At 36.7% G+C, this 21,828-nt stretch overlaps 1 protein-coding gene across 1 annotated transcript in view; it reads left to right on the top strand.

The window, feature by feature from the left end:
• The first annotated feature begins 10,191 nt into the window (after nt 1-10,191).
• Nucleotides 10,192-21,828, top strand: part of ubl3a (ubiquitin-like 3a) — a 30,843-nt gene continuing 19,206 nt past the window's right edge. Inside the window, exon 1 of the mRNA XM_055208001.2 lies at nt 10,192-10,857. Within this exon, the coding sequence (XP_055063976.1) occupies nt 10,831-10,857 (27 nt within the window). The 5' untranslated portion in view covers nt 10,192-10,830. The remainder of the gene's footprint in view (nt 10,858-21,828) is intronic.

Raw genomic sequence — 21,828 nt, 5'->3', positions numbered from 1 at the left:
TGTTATTTCTTGATGAGCAAAATGACATAAAAAAAGTCTAGTTTTTAGACAAAAAAATATACAATTTAAGTGAATTTGTGCTTAAAACAAGCAAAAATATCTGCCAATGGGGTGAGAACATTTTGCTTGAATTAAGTGTTTCAAGATTTTTTTTTTCACCATTGGCAGATAATTCAAAAATTCACTTCAATTGTTGTTGTTTTTTTGTCTAAAAACTAGACTTATTTTCTTTGGATATTTTTAGATATTTCTACTGAAAAGGCTTGAGATGCGACTCAATAAAACACAAATTGGTACTAGGTTGTCGGTTTATTCAGATAATGGATACAAATCGGAAGTTAAATTAAAACTTTTTATTGTTCTTAATTACTCACCCTCAAGTTCCAAATTTGTATACATTTATTTTTCTGCTGAACAAAAATAACGTTATTTAATTTTTTTTATTTCCAAATAGGGGGCACCATTGACTTTCATAGTATTTTCCTACTATGGAAGTCAATAGTGCCCCACATCTGCTTGGTTGCAAACATTTTCCAGAACATTAATTTGTGTTCAAGATGAAAAATAACTTGAGGGTGAGTAAATAATCACAAAATGATTCATTTTTGGGTAAAATATCATTTTATGTTTCATCATGCATTTATTTACGGAGTCTTATTTCATAAGGTTATTATCACAGTAGCCTATATATTAAACTGAGCAGACGCAGATGGCAATGGCACGGCAATTGTGCACGCAAAGAGAGTGTGAATGAATCAGACTCGTGGAGAACAGTCAGACCGGCTGACACGAGCGCCGGCAGTCATGGGATTAGTCAATACTTCTGTAGCGTGGTCACTATACACAGCTACTACAGGCCAGCTGTTCCAATGACCATTAAAAATACATTTGCATTGTATGAAAAATATTGTTCTTGTAGACTAAAGCATTGCATTAGCAATGCAAAGGTAATTTGTTTGATCCCAGGGCACATACATACGGATAAAGAAATGTGTAGATTAAATGCAAGCCACTTGACAAATGCGTAAGAGTAAAATAACCGCTGAACATATCAAACAACATGACTGCGCTGATGGTGGTTGCAATATAGCATGCTGGTGTGTGGGGTGTTGGATTAAAGGCAGATGTTCCATAGGGTGTCATATGCATCTATTTTTACCCATCCGGTTGGTTCATAATCATTAGATGCATTCTAGAAAACAACCTTCAGTTAATGGTAGACTTAAAGACTTAGTAGTATAGATTCTCACCAATTACTTCTCCACAGCATCTGGCCCCCAACGGATGTAGGTGCTTTAATGGATTTTATAATATATTCAAAAGAAAAAACGTTAATGGGTAAATTCAGTGCGTGATTCGCACATTATTACATCATTCAACTTCATCTTCACATCCATTTCATTCATATTTTGTGTCAGTTTCATGTTTTGCATAAAAAAACTAATTTGACCTTCAATGGTGCTTTTAATCTGACATTTTTCTGTAAATTAACGGGTTTTAAAGGGAGGGGAGTTTTAAGAACGCTACTGTGATACATATGATACTTTAACCTTTGTGTGCTATAGCTCTCAGTTTCAGAGCTCAGCTGTGTTGCAGATTCTAATATCTCCCAAGAGACGATGCTTTTGTTAGTCGTTGCTCTTCGTCACCAGATTTCCTGTTTTACACATGTGACCCCCCCTCAAAGCCTTAGAGAGAATGGAGTTTCCTGAAATAAATACCTAACAGAACCTGTTTGAAACCTCACAGGACGATCACAAAAAGCACACATGGGTAATAATATTCAATTCAATCAGTGTTTGCTTTTATGAAAATGGAGGCTAATTATGTAAAATGTACTTATGGTTCTTTTATCTCTTTGTGTATCTACAGCATATATTTACATTTATGCATTTGGGAGATGCTTTTATCTCAAGTGACTTAAGGTGCATTAACAGTATACATTTCATCAGTATGTGTGTTTCCTGAGAATCGAACCTGGGAAATCGAACCTTGTTCACTGGGAAACAAACCCATGACCTTTGTGCTGCTAATGCAATGTTCTTCCAGTAGGTATACAGACATACAGTGCATTATCATATAAGCGACTTTATCTGAAGTGACTTAAGGTGCATTTAAAATATACATTTGATTAGTATGTGTGAACCCATGACCTTTAATGTGCTAATGCATTGGTCTACCAGTTGATCTACAGAAACAAAGTGTATTATTATTATATTACAAACAACTTACAGTGCATTCAAAATATTTCATTAGTATGTTTGTTCACTGGGAATCGAACCCATGACCTTTGCGCTGCTAATGCAACGCTGTACCAGTTGATCTACAGAAACACAGTGTATTATCTTATATTAGAAGTGACTTACTGTGCATTCAAAATAAACTCATTTGTATGTATGCTCCCTGGGAATCGAACCTATGACCTTTACACTGCTAATGCAATGCTCCACAAGTTGATCCACAGAAACACATTGTATTATATTAGGAGTGACTTATTGTGCATTCAAAATATACATCTCATTGGTATGTATGCTCCCTGGGAATTGAACCCATGACCTTTGCGCTGCTAATGCAATGCTCTACCAGTTAATCTACAGAAACACTGTGTATTATCTTGTATTATATTATAAGGGACTTACATTGCATTCAAAGTATACATTTCATTAGTATGTTTGTTCACTGGGAATTGAACCTATGATAATTTTGCTGCTAATGCAGTGCTCCACTAGTTGATCTACAGAAACACCCTTTATTATCTTCTATTATATTATATGCGACTTACGGTGCATTCAAAGTTTACATTTCATTAGTATGTGTGCTCACTGGGAATCGAACCCATGACCTTTACGCTCCTAATGCAATGCTTTACCAGTTGATCTACAGAAACAAAGTGTGTTACCTGATATTATATTATAAGTGACTTACTGTGCATTCAAAATATACATCTTATTGTTATGTATGCTCCATTGGAATTGAACCCATGACCTTTGTGCTGCTAATGCAGTGCTCCACTACTTAATCTACAGAAACACAGTGTATTATCTTGTATTATATTATAAGTGACTATACGTTGCATTCAAAGTATACATTTTATTAGTATGTTTGTTCACTGGGAATCAAACCCATAACCTTTGTGCTGCTAATGCAATGCTTTACCAGTTAATCTACAGAAACAGTGTATTATCATGTATTATATTAGAAGTGACTTATATTGCACTCAAAGTATACATTTCATCAGGATGTTTGTTCACTGGGAATCGAACCCATGACCTTTGCGCTGCTAATGCAATGCTTTACCAGTTAATCTACAGAAACAGTGTATTATCATGTATTATAAGTGACTTATATTGAACTCAAAGTATACATTTCATCAGTATGTTTGTTCACTGGGAATCGAACCCATGACCTTTGCACTGCTAATGCAATGCTCTGCCAGTTGATCTACAGAAACACAGTATTATATCTTATATTATAGGCTGATTTACGGTTCATTCAAAGCATGCATTTTATCAGTATGTGTGTTCACTGGCAATTAAACCCGTGACCTTTACCCTGCTAATGCAATGCTTTACCAGTTGATCTACAGAAACAAAGTGTATTATCTGATATTATATTAGAAGCGACTTACTGTGCATTCAAAATATACATCTCATTGGTATGTATGCTCCCTGGGAATCGAACCCATGACCTTTGTGCTGCTAATGCAATGCTCCACTAGTTGATCTATAGAAACACAGTATTATTTTTTGTGTTATATTAAAGGGTGATTTACGGTGCATTCAAAGTATGCATTTTATCAGTATGTGTGTTCACTGGGAATCAAACCCATGACCTTTATGCTTCTAATGCAATGCTCTACCAGTTGATCTACAGAAACACATTGTATCATATTATATTATAGTATAAGTGACTTACTTGCATTCAAAGTACATTTCATCAGTATGTGTGTTCCCTGGGAATCAAACCCATGACCTTTTATGCTCCTAATGCAACGCTCTTCCAGTTGATCTACAGAAACACGGTATTATATCTTATATTAAATGCTGATTTACGGTGCATTCAAATTATGCATTTTATCAGTATGTGTGTTCACTGGGAATCAAACCCATGACCTTTACCCTGCTAATGCTATGCTTTACCAATTAATTTACAGAAACAAAGTGTATTATCTTGTATTATATTATAAGTGACTTACGTTGCATTCAAACCCATGACCTTTATGCTCCTAATGCAACGCTCTACGATTTGATGTACAGTGTATTATATCATATTATAAGTGACTTACTGTGCATTCAAAGTTTACACTTCATTAGTATTTGTGCTCACTGGGCATCGAAACCCATGACTTTTACGCTCCTAAACAATGCTTTACCAGTTGATCTACAGAAACAAAGTGTATTATAATAAAAGTGACTCACGGTGCATTCAAAATATATATTACACTACTACGTGTTTACTGGGAATTGAACCCATGACCTTCACACTGCTAATGCAATGCTCTTCCGGTTGATCTACAAAAACAGTATATTATCTTTCTATCTTCTGCACTCTCCAACTGTAGCTAAACCAACTATAATTAATTGCACCAAGTACTTTTTGAGAAGTCTACAATCATGCCTCGCTACATTATCAGACAGAACTGCTGCTTCTGGGCTCCGGGCCACAATGAGAAACCGAGCCAAAACTGAAATCACACGGGTCCCCGTCTCATTAGACCAACCCAGTATGTTCTGCCTTACCGCTGCGCTGTAACATTGTTAGTCAGATACAGGATATCCCTGAAGGGGAGAAACAGCTAAACAATATTAGCCCTAATCAACATTGTTTGTTAACGAAGGCTGAGCCAGACATTCTTCCCGATGATAACACCCCACGCCCAACAGACGTAAACAATACAGTGTGAGACCTCTGGCAACATTTTAACCCCTAAATATGGGCCTGGTTTACAAAAGTGCTCGGCACACATGGCGTTTTAATCGCAAACAGTTGCGTTTGATAAAGAGAGTTTGTTTAAGTGCTTCCAGTAAACCTACTGAAATGTTAACTTGAGAGTAATTATCATTCAGCCCTGCAGGGGTCACTACAGGGGATGTGTATGTAAAGTATGTGCTATTACAACATACAATATTAAACTACCATTATTAAAGTATAATACCTAGGCTTATGTGTTACAGCAGTACCCTAAACACAATAGTAACCACAAATGTGAAATAGTTGCACGAGGACTGCATGCATGCCATCTGCCCTAACCTAGAATAATTAGGCACATGTGATATTTTAAATTGATGCATTTGGCAGATGCTTTTATCCAAAGCGACTTACGGTGCATTTAAGCTATGCATTTTATCAGTATGTGTGTTCCCTGGGATATAAACCCATGACCTTTGCGCTGCTAATGCAATGATCTACAGAGTCAGGCACAGGATGAGCATCATTTCGTGGAATGATATTTAACCTGGGCAGCTATGAGATAGAGATGCTCATTATGCTAATGCTAATGGAGGTCCTGTGAGGTAGTCTGGTTATTTTTGTGACTTCCTGTCATTGTTAAAAATGTCAAAGGAACACAGAACATTTTCAGGGGTGTTGAGGTTTTCGGTTACGGTCACACCAACCCCTAGCTGCACAAGCTAATGCGGGATTTTTCCATGAATGAGGCAGGTTTAAGTGGTATTAAAGACGACTGTCTGAATGATGTCAGCATGATGTCACAGCCGATTAAAAAGCCACATGGAGTATCATCTGTGAAGTCATTACAGGAAATATACTGTACAGTGTTGTTATGTCACACATTTATCACCCAGGTTTGCTGGGTGGATATAATGCGGTTAAAGGTAAATGAACATTGAGAATGTTGACATGTCTCCTAAACATTGTGTAATGACGAGGCAAGGAAGGCTGGATTGCGCAATCTATAACAAGGAACTCCAGAAACAGAAAACAAAAGACATCCAAGCAACAACAATACCAGACAACCAAACACAGGAATAGAATAGAACTCAAGCATCCACCAAGAATTCAATATTGGATGATGTCTTGTAATCACACTTTGGCCAGACATAGTGAAACAGGTGTTATACCGTCTGGCCAAGACACCATCCAATATTCAATTCATTTAACATTTCATGGGAGAATATAAACATTAGGCTTAAAGTATTGGACATGTTCAATTTACGTTCCAAACATTGTTTCTGAAAGACCCCCAAGAGTACACATGTTGGATATCTTCCTTATCTAAAACACTTTTAAAGTTAAGATCTTAAAGTACCATTGGACTGATGAGTGAGAACAAAAAAAGCTGGATGGTAGCCAATTCCTGCGAGTGGGATCCAGTAAGCCATTTGTAAATATGGCATTTGTGCAAAACATTGTAGTGGATTTTTAATTTATACATATACTATAGCATACATATGCTATACATATTATTATATATATATATTTAATGGATTTTGCTTTTCTGGTGTCATGGATGTGTATTAGTTAACAGAAGTGCATTGAAACCGACCACGGAAATTAAGTATTTATCGACTGTGTATTGAAAGCGTGCTCATACTGAAGACACTAGCTGCACATTTTATAAACATGCGGTCGATTTTTGCCGTGTTAAGCGACATTGTATGAGTACGGTAAAGATAAACAGATGAAACATACACTGTGTCTCCACCCTTTATAGTACAGTGTATGCATTGCAGTTGTTGTGTTGAGGTAATACTAGTGTCATTATAGCCACACCCGACCTGGTACGCACTAATCTTATGTCTGGGCGGGCTTTACAATGACATCTATGTTTCGGCTTAAAATGAATCCAGTCATGTTTAAAACTGTGAAGTCACCACCTTTAAGTAAACCAACTCCTCTGTAACCCTGACCTTTAAAATGATAATGAAGTTGAGAACTTTTAAAAACTAAAACAACACGTAAAGTCATAATTAAACCAAACTTGTAAGCTCATGGCTGTGTCAGAATGAGAATCAGAGTTGCATTACAAAGTTTTTACATTAACCATATTTTTTATATATCCAATGCAGTCAGACATATAGCAACATATTAAAATGATAGTTCATCCAAAAATATACACTTTGTGTCATATTATTTTTAACATGACACATAATTATTTTGTAAAAGTTTTTCCATACAGTTAAATTGAATATGGACAGATCGGACGTTAAGATTTTAAGTGAATAAAGAATCTAATTTCTGGAATGGATTATGGCTTGTAAGTCATATGGACTATTTTTTCATAGTTTTAGTCATCAACATCATCCACCCTTATTCACTTTTCATTGGATGGAAAAAACTATTTAGAGATTCTACAAAACCTTTACAAAAAAGAAAGTATTATTTAAAATGTAAATAAGACAATAAATAAATAATGACATAATGCTAAATTCTGGATGAACTGTTCTTTTAAGAAGCATTTTGAAAAACCAGTTTCAAAGCTGTGACTGAAACTGTGGAAATGTTTGGGGAGTACACCAGAAAGTTTCTTTCTAAGTTGGAAAGAAAAACAGAGAATGGTGGCTGCCATGGCGATTTGGGCAAAAGGCACACACAGTAAAACTTGTGGTACAGTACAGAAGCTTGTGCTTCAACTAACCATTCAAACACACTTTGAACCCAAACCGGGACAGTGAAGAGCTTTATGGAAAAGTTCATAACTTATATATAAGGAATAAACAGGTTTTTGTTTGGACATAGTGCAATACTAACCACTTTTTATGGTCTTGCACACACCTTTCTAAATATATTGGCTAATTTAGTTTCTTACTACACTGTAAAAAAAATTCTGTAGAAATTACAGCATTACTGTGTATTACTGGCAACTAGCTGCCAGTCACTTACTGTAGATTTTACATTTATGTTATGTACTGGCAACAGTTTGTTCAAAGTTAAATGAACATGAAACATTTTCAGTCTTTAACTTCTGCAGTGGGTTACTGGCAACCAGCTGCATAATTGCAGCTAATTTTTTGCAGTGTATTTACTGTGAATCTCAGCAAAGATGTGATTATCGTGTTTCACCGCCATAAGCAAAGATCAATGTTCAAGGTAGTTTAAATGCCAAAATGTTAATGATCAACCAGAAACACCACTGTGAATGTTTCAGATTTTTCCAGTCTGACTCTGATTTGCTTTTTTGACTGTTTTATTGTAGGTTTATTTTGTCCTGTAGGAAATAAAAACACAAATGAGATAACTTTATCACCCTAGTTGTTTCTCCTAGACGGTGATTAGTTTAAATGGAAAACAAATGGAGATTATGTGTATGTTTCCTGCTGCTCGTGTTCTTCTACTGAGAAAAAGACCATGAGAATCTAAATTTCATGGGGAATCTCAACAATGTCTCAAATGTAAAGAAATTAATCAGAATTAATAGCAATCGTCTCATCCTGGTGTCATTATAAGGCATTTTACAAGAAACATCTGAGACAAAGTTAGTAACAACTCTATTAAGTCTAAGCTATTATTTCAAACAACATTTCTGCTTAAAGGACGGACCACACAGTGTCAGAAAATAACAAGATTGTTTCATTGCACATAACAACAAACACTGGACAGACCAAGTGGCCTGCTTATAATTATTTATATTACAATGAATGCACGTACAGTAAATCTAACAGTAGTTTGCATTGTTCTCCTTTACGCAGGATTACGAGTCATTGTTTATCAAAGTCAACTACATAAAACCCTCAGGCCTGAGCTAAGCTACCATGTCTGTGCTTATTCCAGAAGTAATCTCACTTTAGCTCTGACTATTGGTCCAGAGCTGACTATACGTAACAGAGAAGGACTTCTCCTATGTCATTTAATCCCAGGTAATTGATTTCCCTCTGTGTGTATTTGTAAGTATGTCAAATGTACCCTGTCTTCTTGAACTCTTGTCCGAGTTTGTACTCATTGGCTTCAATGTAAACACGCTATTATGCAGATTAAAGTTCACAATCAAACAAAGGAAGTAGTTACATGTTTGTCTGAACATCAACAAAGTCACAAACACAGACGGATAAAGATCTCCGTCGACCCAGCAGCCACCCCACTATAGATGCACACAAACACTGGTTTCAAACCCCTATGCATTTTTATTTATTCACAAGTTGAGTGGTTCTGTGAGCATTTGTGGCTGTATTTTGTCTTGAGAGGAAAACAAAAGTGTTTTTGGATGCAGCGCTGAAGCATCAATGACAGATTAAGTAGCTAATCCTCTTGAGGTTCTGTGGGTCTGACACCCAATGTCACAATGAATTCCTTTAAGCACCACACAAAACAATATGCAGAGTCAACAACACAGATCTAGACCTCATGTTTCCAAGGCAAGGCCACACATACTGAAACTGCCACACACAAACACACAGACAAAGATTGACACATAAACTTGTTTATAAAATAGCTATCAGTACATATAAATATTGCATTGGTTAACAAACTCAAAGTCAATAGCAAAAGGGGAACAAAAATATGTCTTAGAAATATAAATACATTGGCTTTACTACTGTAACACAAACTGTAGTGGTATTTCAGTAAAATATTGCACATTTATATGCCATGTCTAAATGTGTTACTTTTCTATATAGCATGGTTCTAAATACTACATTCTGATTGGTCAATAGTTCCATTCTGACCAAACTATTTCTCATATCTCAATAATGCACACTCAGATGGTCATGATAACAGCAAATAACCCGTTTAAGATGATACAAACCCCAATTAAGTCGTTTTCACCATGTCAGGGTATATTTGGGAATGACTGGCTTACCATACATTTTGCTTTTACATAGGATTACAATTAACCCTAAATGTGTGGCACTATTTTTATATAGCCAACCATAGCTGTGGTGTCATAGAAACCCTAGTTACATTGACCTAATGAGATGGTTTTACATGTGGTTACTATGGTCCCACTAAATACCACAGTTAAACTACTGTCAGACAATGCAAGATGCTGAATGTACATTTTTTAAACAAACAAAACAATATGCTGATTACGACATTTCCGCAGGATTTATAAACTTTATAAAGGCGAAAAGAGACTAATAAATCATTTAGCCAAAAGTTCACAAATCAATTCCACTAATTCGTTTATTGTGAAATGTATCTCGACGTTCATAGTTTCGTGGGCTCGTCTCTCTCTCTCTCTCTCTCTCTCTCTCTCTCTCTCTCTCTCCGCCTTTCCCCTTTAACTGCTGGAGGGTGTATTCATCCGCACACACATAGGGATAGACATCGCGCCGTTTTATCTGCCTCACCAGCTCCGGTTTCCCCCCGCTCAGCCTTTCCCCCTCGTCAAGTGCCGCCATGTTTTTCTGAGGCAGGATGACAGCAGAGACGGAGCACAGACGAAGACGGATATAAGATTGAAAAACCCCTCGAATTAACTCCGTTTTTCGATCAGCAGACGCTCTATTTTTTTCTATCGCGGACTCGCTTGGAACTCATTTCTCGACGTATTTACGAAAACGTACGCGTTAGACGAATCGAACCGAGCGCTGAATTGTATTATTTTGTTTTCCTATGGCGTAGGCACATTATTTCCCAATATATATTTTCTATTTCAGGATGGGAGGGGGTCCTCCTACGTAAATGTAAAATTCAGAAATTATTCCCACGTTTTTAACTTTATACCATGACAAAGCGAGCAGTCAAAAGCGATTCCTGAAGAAGAAAACCCGATTCCTTCCTGCGCGTAACTACCTCGACCAGCAACCTACAGGAATAACCAGACCAGGTCAACTGTTTGCCACAAGTTACCTGCTTTTAAAACTTAACGAATTACTAAAACAAGGAAAGAAGAAGAACTTCTAAAGTGAATATCAAAAAGAGCACATTTTAAAGATGACGGCTAATATCGCAGCTGACATGGTAAGAACGCATTTATACGCTGCATATATTTGTTTATTAACGTTAAGATTTTTGTTATGTGCCATTGAGCAGCTGTTGTATTTAAGTACATAATTTGTATAGATTTAATTATATAGGCAGATTACAAAGTATTTGAGATTCAATACGAACATCCAAGTTATGGTAAATGTCAGGAATCTGCCAAAAAACGAACATTACCAATGTATGTGTCAAAAATGTTTTGCATAGGTGTACCTGTATGCTGGTTATACTACCTCTTTGTTCCAGTAAAACTCTAGCAGGAAGGGCATAAATGTAACGTTAAAGATTATTATTTATTAACTGATACCAGTGGTGTACATGTGGATAAGGAAATCCCAAACTATAAGACCAAAAAGTCATTTTGTGAAGAGAATGACGCCATTGCATCTGTTTAAGCCTAATTGCATCTTTGCAGAATGACAGTTTAAGTTTTGCAGTTATGAGCTTAAACAGATTAGTGGGTGGTTGTAATACTGCTATCCTGTATCCAGAAGCTCTGTGGTTTGAGGTCATGCCCAAATTTTTTAAAGCTATAATAACCCTCATTACATTAAACTAATATTTCTTCGTTTTTAAAATATTGAGGCGAATGTGGACACCTTTTATTAGCATTGAACTGTAACGCAATGTCCCATGTTACATGAGCACGCTTTGAATGTGCCAAACAGCTGGTCAGGCTGTCAAACTGAACACACGAGACACTCTGACATTGCAGAGATTCAATTTGAAGTAATGGGGGCTGATGTGATATGATTGGCCTTTACAGTGCACATTCATTTGTCTGTCTGGTACTTCCATTACGTATGGCTGGAGTTTGATACTGAAGTACTGAAGTGCTGAAATGATCATCTGCCCTTCCTTGTACCGTAACTGTAGGTATTAAAAGGCAAACGCAGTCTATTGTTGATTAACTTTAAGGCCAAAAATACCATCTGACCCTGTTTATGACAATGCATCTATTTATGTCCAAAGCAGGAAAGAGTTTTCTCACAGCATTACCAAGAAAATAAGTACCAAAAAATGGTATGGATTATCCGAGATAGCTTTTTAGGGGTACTTTGAAAACTTTAAAGCATCTACAGCACCAAACCCTGTGGGGAAATACCCAGGGTTTCATATGGGTCTGTAAAGAAGAAATCAAAACAGACTATATAGGGAAAATGCATGACAGCATATATATGTACTAGTGTTTGGGTGTCTATTTTTGGTCTTTTGGAACAGCACGTTCAGTTTTAGGATGAAATGCCATGAGGTAAAACTTTGTATTGTGTGGTCTGATGGGTGTTAAGTTGGGGGCTGGGTTGCCAAACAATGGGAGTGTTTGTGTGTGTATGAGAGAGAGAGTGTGTGTGTATACACATCTTGTGGGTGGGCATTTTAGTGAATGGGCTTTTTTTTGGAGAAAGCTCCCAGTCTTTCAAAGAAACAAGCAATGTTGTGGAAGCAGTTTGCTTATAGGTGCAACATCGGATATTCCCCTTTAAAAGACATTCGCTTTGATCAATCGTGAGACAGACCTAGAAGTGTAAAGGTGAACTTAATGCTCAGGTCTTTGTCATTTTGTGTGGTTTCATGTTGTATCATGTCCTCTGTGTTTAGGAATGAATTAGTATTAAATCTGTCATGGGGGATGTGAACTTCATATCCCCACACATGAGGAGAGAGACCTCCCCATGGCTATTGTTAATACACTTCAGAAGCATTGCTCAGCACTTTCAGCGACTTTTATTATTTTACAGAAAGTAGTCAAGTTCTCTATATGAAAATCCCCCAGTTTCACAGACAAGGCTTAAGGTTAGTCCTAGACTAATGCTACGTACACACCAACCGCGCGGCATCGCGTTACTCGCTCTAGATTACTTGCGGGATTTAACTTGGTGTAATGCAAATTTTTCCCTCAAGTTGAATATTTTCAATATTTTGAATATTTTCAACTTGGGCAAATACGCGTTTGAGGCGAATAGCTTGTGTTTTCGCGGCAAACGCATCGCCCATATCACGTTATTCGCATCGGCCCACGCGAGGATGCGTCTGATCACGTCTTTGCATTGACTTTGTATGTAATCTACTCGCGCAAATTGTTGAACTCGCTTCTGGTGTGAACCCACAGTTAGACACATGTTTGAGCTGTCTCAACTGAAAATAACTTAGGGGCGGTTTCCCGGACAGGGATTAGACTAGTCCTAGACTAAAACATTTTTAAGAGCTGTCCAAACTAAAAACAACTTGCACTTACATATCTTAAAATACATCAGTGCCCTTTGTTTTGCCTCAAAATGCACACAGGTAATGTTTTTAGTAAGGCATGTTTGTTAAAACTAGTTATATTTCATAATTAAACTAAGGCCTAGTCCTGGATTAAGCTAATCCCTGTCCGGGAAACTGCCCCATAAACTAACAAATCTTAAAATATGCCAATACCATTGATTTGTCTCAAAATACACATCAGTAAAGACTTTTTCTATGGCATGTTTATAAAACATACTTAAACATCTTAATTTTACTAAGGCCTAGTCCTGGCTTAGCTAAGCCTTGTCTGTGAAATCATGCAAATCAGTTGTAAGTTTAAGGTGCAATAACACATTTAACATTACGATAGAAGTGGTAGTATATAAAAATATATAATATAATACTTTTATATATGTATGTACTGTATGTATGTATGTATGTATGTATGTATGTATGTAAAGGCTACAGTCCAACCATATATGTCATCAGTAGTTTTGCATACTTGTATAACCAAGTGCAAATCAAGAGATCTGATCAGGGAAGCAGAAAACATACAGATCAGTCTCTTTGAGAGAGTATCAGGTCATTTTAACATCTGTTACGTGACAGCAGACCCTCTTCCGTCCCCAAACTACAGATAAGCACTGCCTTATCTTGCACGGCAAAGGCAAGAGATTGAATGATAAAAAATAGGAAAATTAATAAATAAAAGTGTGCCGTGGGTCAGTAAGGGTTAAAGGCTAACGGGAGAGAGAGAGTGAGAGAAAAAGAGGGATGGGGGAGGAAGTAGCTCAGACTCCTTCAATAAAGGAGCCTTTCAGTCGAGTAAAAGACAATTTACACCAGCTCTTTGAGAGATGTGCCTGTACACACACTTGTGCACGCACACACTTTCATGGAAAGTGATTCAACGTCAGTTCGTGTAAATAGTACTCAATGTCTTATTATAAGTTGTTTTGACTTTGCGGTCATATTTCATATTCACTGCTGGACATGAATCAACATATTTGCATTTGCATGTTTCCAGAGATTGATGTCCAACGTTTGTGTAAGATGGGCAGAGGATGACAGTAATGGGTTGTTCCATTGTAAACTCTGGCTCTCGCTGGACTTTATGACATAATTGCGCAAGTATTCTTTGTAGTTCAGTGAAGTCAAAGATTCAGATCTCGGCCCAAAACTTCCTCCTCTTGCTGGCCTCTACATGCTTCTCTTGCTTCTTCTAGCCAAATGTTTTCATAAGATATGACCTAATCCATGCTTTAAATCGAACCAAGAGGTATGCAGTAGGGCTGGGCGATATTACAAAAACATCGCCCTGAAATTCAGCTTGTGTCTTGATATTTATGCATTTGTTTATAAATGGCTTAAATTGGAGTTTTTTCACAGCTATTGTATTGTACGTTTAAAATAAAAAAGTGAATTAAAAGAATTAAATCGATAAAGGTTAACGATTGTCAAACGCACGTGTGTGCGGCACCTGCGCAATACACATACAACCTGGAAAAAAAATTAAATGAGCGCAGAAGTTAAACCAACCATGATCACAACGATGCTCGATGCCAAACACACACCTGGGCTTTTTAACGTCATGCGAGACGAGGCTGGCTGCCAACGCAATGAAATGACATCCGCAGTGGATCTGATGGGGTCCGATACAGAAAATGCAAATACTGTTAGCATTCTGAAAGCAAAGACCCTTTTCAAGGAAGCCTGCAAGATTAGCATAGCAACGCTGCTAAAAATGTTCTCATTTTACAATTCCACTAGCACGTTATTTAGTCAAAATAAAATCTTTTAATTTGCGTGAGGAAGCTGACATCCCTAGCTGTGATTCGTCTGAATACCTCTGACGCTCCTTACCATGTTTGAAAGATTCACGCACAATGCAATGCTAACACGAGTTAACTTACAGGCGGTCTTGTTTACATCATCAATCCCAGGAAGTAAACTGTTGCCTACAATCCGTGTGTTTGTTGTAGTCCAAGAAAAGAGATTTATGTTGGAAACGATAACTCGTGTCAATGTTTACTTTGGGGTTTGTACCTTTTGCATATCGTTAACATACTAATACACACTTACACACCAAAGGAAATGTAAAATTGTGAATCGGACCATTGGTGCTCTTTAATGAAAAATCATATTTGAAGTAGTACATAGGAAAGTGGTTTATTAACAGCTATTTAAGTCACGAAGGTGCAATGCATTTTACCTGCAGTGCTGTGGTAATCCTGAGAAAATGTGAATGGTAGAAATATAAATGAGAGGGTATTCTTCAGTTTTGTTATACGTAGTAGAAATTCAGTACTATCAAAAGACCATTTCTATCAGAAGGCCATTTAAATGATGGGAAGGGAAGTGACTGAGTTCCCTCCCCCTCGCTGTCTCTCTCTCTTTCTGCAGATGTCTGCCCTTTTTCAGCAGTAGGCACGTGGACAGGGCCTGCAGGGCAGGAGGCTGCCTGCCTTCATCTGGCTAAAGGAGATGAGATCTTGTTTTCTATCTCTCTCTCTCTCTTATCCTATGTCTTTTCTCTATACTTCTATTTTCCCTTTGATATCATGTTTTGGCAGTGGTACTAATATCTGTATGCAAGGTCTGACACAGTCTTATGGTAATGCGTATCTATTTTACGACGTAGCTAATTTGTATGAATTAGTTCAGATCGATCTCATTCGTACGTTTTAGAATGATACGCTTTTGCCATGTGACATTGGAGTTAGTGGTAGGTTTTCATCTGTCTTTTATTCAGATAATCATACTTTTTTGTATTATTTACATTGTATGAATGAATGCGAAATGACCACTATAAAAATTAGGTATTTTTTTCCATGTGATTAGGTTGGAAATGAACACCTGCCAAATGTTGGTAAAAATTAGTTCAGGTTACTTACCATTTGGGTGCCTTTATATGCAACATATTATTCATAAAAATCAAAAATTTTAATGATAGTTTGACCCTCCATGTTGTATGTAACTTGAGCAATTAAAAGGCTAAACTAAAGACTAATAAAAAGAACATAATGATATTTGCGTATCTATTTTACGACGTAGGGAATTTGTATGAATTAGTTCAGATCGATCTCATTCGTACGTTTTAGAATGATACGCTTTTGCCATGTAACTTTAGGGTTACGTTTTCATCTGTCCTTTATTCAGATAATCATACGTTTTTGATTTACAATGTATGAATTCATGCGAAATTGCCACCATTTAAACTAGGTATTTTTTCCATGTGATTACTTTAGAAATTAACACCTGCCAAATGTGGGTAAAAATTAGTTCAGGTTACTTACACTTACACTAAGGTGGCTTTATAAGGAACTGCAACATAATATTCGTAAAAATGAAAAATTTAAATGATAATTTGACCCTTGATGTTGTATGTAACTTGAGCCATTGAAATACTAAACTAAAGAATAATAAAAAGAACATAATGATATTTGCGTATCTATTTTACGATGTGGTAATTTGTATGAATTAGTTCAGATCAATCTCACTAGTACATTTTAGAATGATATGCTTTTGCCATGTGACTTTGGGGTTAGTGGTAAGGTTTAATCTGTTATGTTTTTATCTGTCTATGATTTACAATGTATGAATTCATGCGAAATTGCCACCATTTAAAGTAGGTATTTTTCCATGTGATTAACACCTGCCAAATGTGGGTAAAAATTAGTTCAGGTTACTTACCACTTGGGTGGCTTTATAAGGAACTGCAACATAATATTCGTAAAAAAAATAATAATTGAAATGATAGTTTGACCTTCCATGTTGTATGTAACTTGAGCAATTGAAATACTAAACTAACTAAAAAAAACATATTGATATTTTCTAACCAACGGGGAAACGTGTAACCTTCAAGATGTGTCTCATTGACCTTAAAGCTTATTGAATATATCTTATTTCAGTTTAACTGGAGACGTCACTGATTCTAGGTTGAAAATATTCAATGCCACTGAGCTCACCATGCTCATACGTATTTATCACAGGTAAGACAATCACCAGTGTAAAGATGACCACTTACGTGACTGTGATTGCCATGTTATCAGACAGGCCTGTATTTATTTCTGTAATATTACCAAGCCTTTGATTTCTTTTCCGGTGAGATGTGTGAGTGATTGTCCTTCAAACTGCTGATGGGGCATCTGGGCAGGCTGAGACCACAGCTATTAGTTTGCTGTGGCCGTGATTAAGTACGGAAGCAAAATCTAGCTCTCTGGTTCTAATGGGTGCGATGCGATTCGTTCAAGTGAGTCGAGAGAAGACGGAGATAATGGGACTAAAGGACGTTGTAGACATCTTGAGGAAATTACTGTGAAACGATCGCTTTTCAAAAAGCTATTGAGACCAGTCCATCATGGGTAAAATGTATCAAGGGAGTGGGGAAGGTTTTGTGTTTTTAAGTGCAAAAGCTTCGGGTGAAATCTTAAAGCAAAGCATATATGCACGTCCTCTCAGATATATTAAGAAGTAGGAACATTATGTTCAAAAAAGCATTAAGAAAAACTAAGCTACTACTTTTTTTGCAGAGACCCTTTCACTTTTTAATGCATGTACCTGTTCGTGTTATTTTAGAGAAAGTAAATGTTCCTCTAATACTTGCAGAATGTTATAACTTGCTTTACTCTGAACAAGTCTGCCCTCCAGCCACCTGTCATTTTGTCTGTCTGTTTGTCTAATACATCTCCCTCTTTTTCACTCCATTTCTCACTTTGGAATGGATACGAGACACTGCTGACAGAAAAATCAATCACTTTATGCACAAACAACTGCACATCAGAACATCCAGCCTCTTTTCGTTGGGTGTACATGCCATGTTTGCCCGTGTATGTGTGTACACATGAGTGTGAGTCAATTCACAAATTCCTGCATGAATTTGAGCCAGCTTTAGAGGTCTTGAAGATAGACAGGGCCCTTACAAATTCACTACAGCTTCCTTTCTTATTTTAATTTTAAGTGTTTAATTTTACGCCATCTAATTGTCAGATCTCATGTCGTTTAATGCTGTTATCACTTTTAATCCTGTGCGTGGCTTTTCATAATGACAATTTAAGAGTCTGATGCACATCTGAAGGATATCACATACTAATAAATGGCCAGGCGCCTCAATAATGCGTGCGTACGCACAAAATGGGCATTGAAATGTGCATAGGCAATTTTCCATGCACATATCGGGATTTATAAAAAAATAAGGATTATAGCATGCGTACGCACTCTTTTACTGGTTTTTAGCGCAGTAGGATCTTAAACTCTATTTTTGTTTTTGTGTATTTCGTTCAAATATTCCAGTTTCATGAATGGAGTTGAGTCATATAGACAATACTGTCTTATAGCCTGTGCCTAGCAGTTTACGTATTTAAGCATGCTAAATTTACATAGTATGCTTTACATAGTCAGAGTTTACATAGTCTGCTTGCTTGTACAAATAGTATGCTTTATTTTTAAGATGTTTACTGAATTTAGTTTTTATATCACCGTCTTAATACCTTATACTTATGCTGTGTAATGCATTGTCTTTATAATGTTTTATTATGGGAAACACTTAATGCGCAACTTATTGTGTTTATATTCTGTAGAGATCGACCGATTTTACTGATACCGATAACTAGGTTGGTTCATATTGACGATAACAGATTAATCGACCGATAGTTTTTTTAAATAGATACTGGATAAAAAACAAAACACTCAAAGTAAAACAGAGCTGAAATGTATTACAAAGTAATAAACAACAGGACTGAACCATGAAAAGTGCTCAATTAAATAAATGTATAAATAAAAATATATAAATTATATTAATAAGTATTGAAGTAAATACTTCTGTGAAATACTCCCACTGGTAAAATTCAAATTACATAAATGTATATTATATGTGTTGTCTTTTACTTTATCTAATCAAAGTAACAAAAGATGTATTGCAGTGATGATGAAAAAGAACTGAAATCAGATTTTGATTTATTGGATAAGTTAAAGGAATAGTCTACTCATTTTCAATATTAAAATATGTTATTACCTTAACTAAGAACTGTTGAATCATCCCTCTATCATCTGTGTGTGTGCACGTAAGCGCTGGAGTGCGCTGCGACGCTACGATAGCATTTAGCTTAGCCCCATTCATTCAATGCTGCCATTTAGAGATAAAGTTAGAAGTGACCAAACACATCAACGTTTTTCCTATTTAAGACGAGTAGTTATACGAACAAGTTTGGTGGTACAAAATAAAACATAGCGCTTTTCTAAGCGGATTTAAAAGAGTAACTATATTTTATGGCGTAATAGCACTTTTGGGAGTACTTCGACTCGGCGCAGTAACACCCTCCCTCTCCCATTATGAGAGTGAGAAGGGGAGCGGACTTTTCAGGCGAGTCGAAGTACTCCCAAAAGTGCTATTACGCCATAAAATATAGTTACTCTTTTAAATCCGCTTAGAAAAGCGCTATGTTTTATTTTGTACCACCAAACTTGCTCGTATAACTACTCGTCTTAAATAGGAAAAACGTTGATGTGTTTGGTCACTTCTAACTTTATCTCTAAATGGTACCATTGAATGAATGGGGCTAAGCTAAATGCTATCGAAGCGTCGCAGCGCGCTCCAGCGCTTACGTGCACACACACAGATGATAGAGGGATGATTCAACAGTTCTTAGTTAAGGTAATAACATATTTTAATATTGAAAATGAGTAGACTATTCCTTTAATGTAGCCAACAGCTGCATATTAAAATTGAGAACGGTTTCAGCAGTAACAACATAAACAAGCGGCTGTCGTGGTCTGCACATAACTTCCCGTAAACTCAGCTAAGAACAAATAACAACAAAGTTTATTTATATAACAGGCAAAAAACAACATGTAGATTACTTAGGAAACCAAAACATTTGTTATTTTCGACGAGGCATTTGTTCAAGAGATCAGTTTAGCAACTAGTCAGACCATTAAAAAAACCGAAACCAGAAGTAAAGTTCGGATCCAGACGTGTATCGCGTCAGCGCAGACGGCGTCCGATGAAACCGTCTATTCAGCAAATTAACTACTTCATAATGATATAAAGCAATGGATGCACTCGGAAAACTATTGGCATGGATTTTTTTGCTCATAGCCGATTGTTCCACCAATGATGAACTATCGGTGCCGACTAATCGGCAAAACCGATAAATCGGTCTACCTCTAATATCCTAGGCTTGTTTATTTGCCTATATATACACTAGGGATGCCACAATTCTCAATACATTATTGAACCGTTCGGTTCGACCCCCACGGTCCAATACGCGCAGGTGAATTGCAGTTTTTCGGTTTATCCATCCAAATCTGTCAGTTTTATATTCCCTGCACTTTTGTTAATGTGCGCATGCGCGTGATCTGCACTCTTATAAACGCCACAGCGAGTAGATATCCAGTCACTGTGCGCTACCTGCATTAACTCTGATTGAACTCTGCTTGCAATGCTGGTGTCAGATTTCATTCGCGTGCACACACACCCAACAGAAATACGACAACAAAAAGCAGCAGAAAGACTGACTTTTAAATCTGAGGTGTGGATTAATTATTTGCGCGTGTAGATTACATACAACATCAATGTAAAGATGCAAATTCGCGTGGGGAAATGCGAATGACGCAAATTGGGCTTGTTATTGATGCAAACGCGCGTTATTTGCCTCAAACACGTCTTCTGCGCAAGTTGAAAAAGTTCAACTCAAGAAGAGAATGCGCATGATGCTAAAATAAATCCCACCAGTAATGTTGTTTGAGGAACGCATTTTTGGTTTCTACACAGACAGCATGATGTTGGACTTAACAGTAGTGCAGTAAGGTATAGCCTTCATTTACAATGTAAAGTTTAATTTACTAAGTACAGGTATATAAAATGGCCAATTTATGTAATGTAATGAATTCACATGTTCCCCAGTTTGAACAGGATATCATTTTTATATGTCTTTATTTAATTATATCTTATATTATTGTATCAATACACTAGAAAATGTAAGATGATTTTTTCATTTACATAAAATAAAGAGGACTGCAATTAAAACCAGTATTTTTTTCTTCTTAACATCTCAATGTTCCTGTTACCTAAGCATAGAATAATTAAAAACACTTTAATAGGCCAAGGCATCAGAACCGAAACCGAACCGTAAACCGTGAACAAGAACCGAAATATGTATTGAACCGTGAACTAAGTGTATTGTTGCATCACTAATATACACTAGCCTATGATTCATAAGAAATGTACTGAATTTGGTCTTTTATTATCACAGTGTCACCTGCCTCTAATTTTTGTGTAGCCGTGAAAAGCTTGATTAGCAGGTTCAGGTGTGTTTGATTAGGGTTGGAGGGGAACTTGGCAGGAAAGTAGATCCTTTTATTTTATTTTGTAAAAGCTCATAATTTGGATCCCCACTAATGCAGGATAATGCCAACCAAACCATGTGTGCCACACTCTTTTCACAAGGAAAAAGGTCAAGGTGACCTAAAAAAATTGAAAATCTATGCAAATCCCCCACGCAAACAATGGGTGGCTTACTGTGCTCAGCGGTTTTGGCTTTCTCGCTAGAGGAAGAATCGGATCTCTTCCATGAAGTCGACCAACCTGTTCTGGCTCACGTTATGAAATCGAAAAAACTGGATTGTACACGCTGTACTGTAACTGACAAAACATGCCAGAAACCTGTGGTCTATTCTTCTATATTCCTACCTGTACAAGTGACACACAATATGAATATAACA

The sequence above is a fragment of the Misgurnus anguillicaudatus genome, chromosome 12 (genome assembly GCF_027580225.2).
Source record: "Misgurnus anguillicaudatus chromosome 12, ASM2758022v2, whole genome shotgun sequence".
In the NCBI taxonomy this organism is placed as follows: domain Eukaryota; kingdom Metazoa; phylum Chordata; class Actinopteri; order Cypriniformes; family Cobitidae; genus Misgurnus; species Misgurnus anguillicaudatus.
The sequence above is the reverse complement of the archived record's forward strand: the minus strand, read 5'-3'. Positions and strand labels throughout refer to the sequence as shown.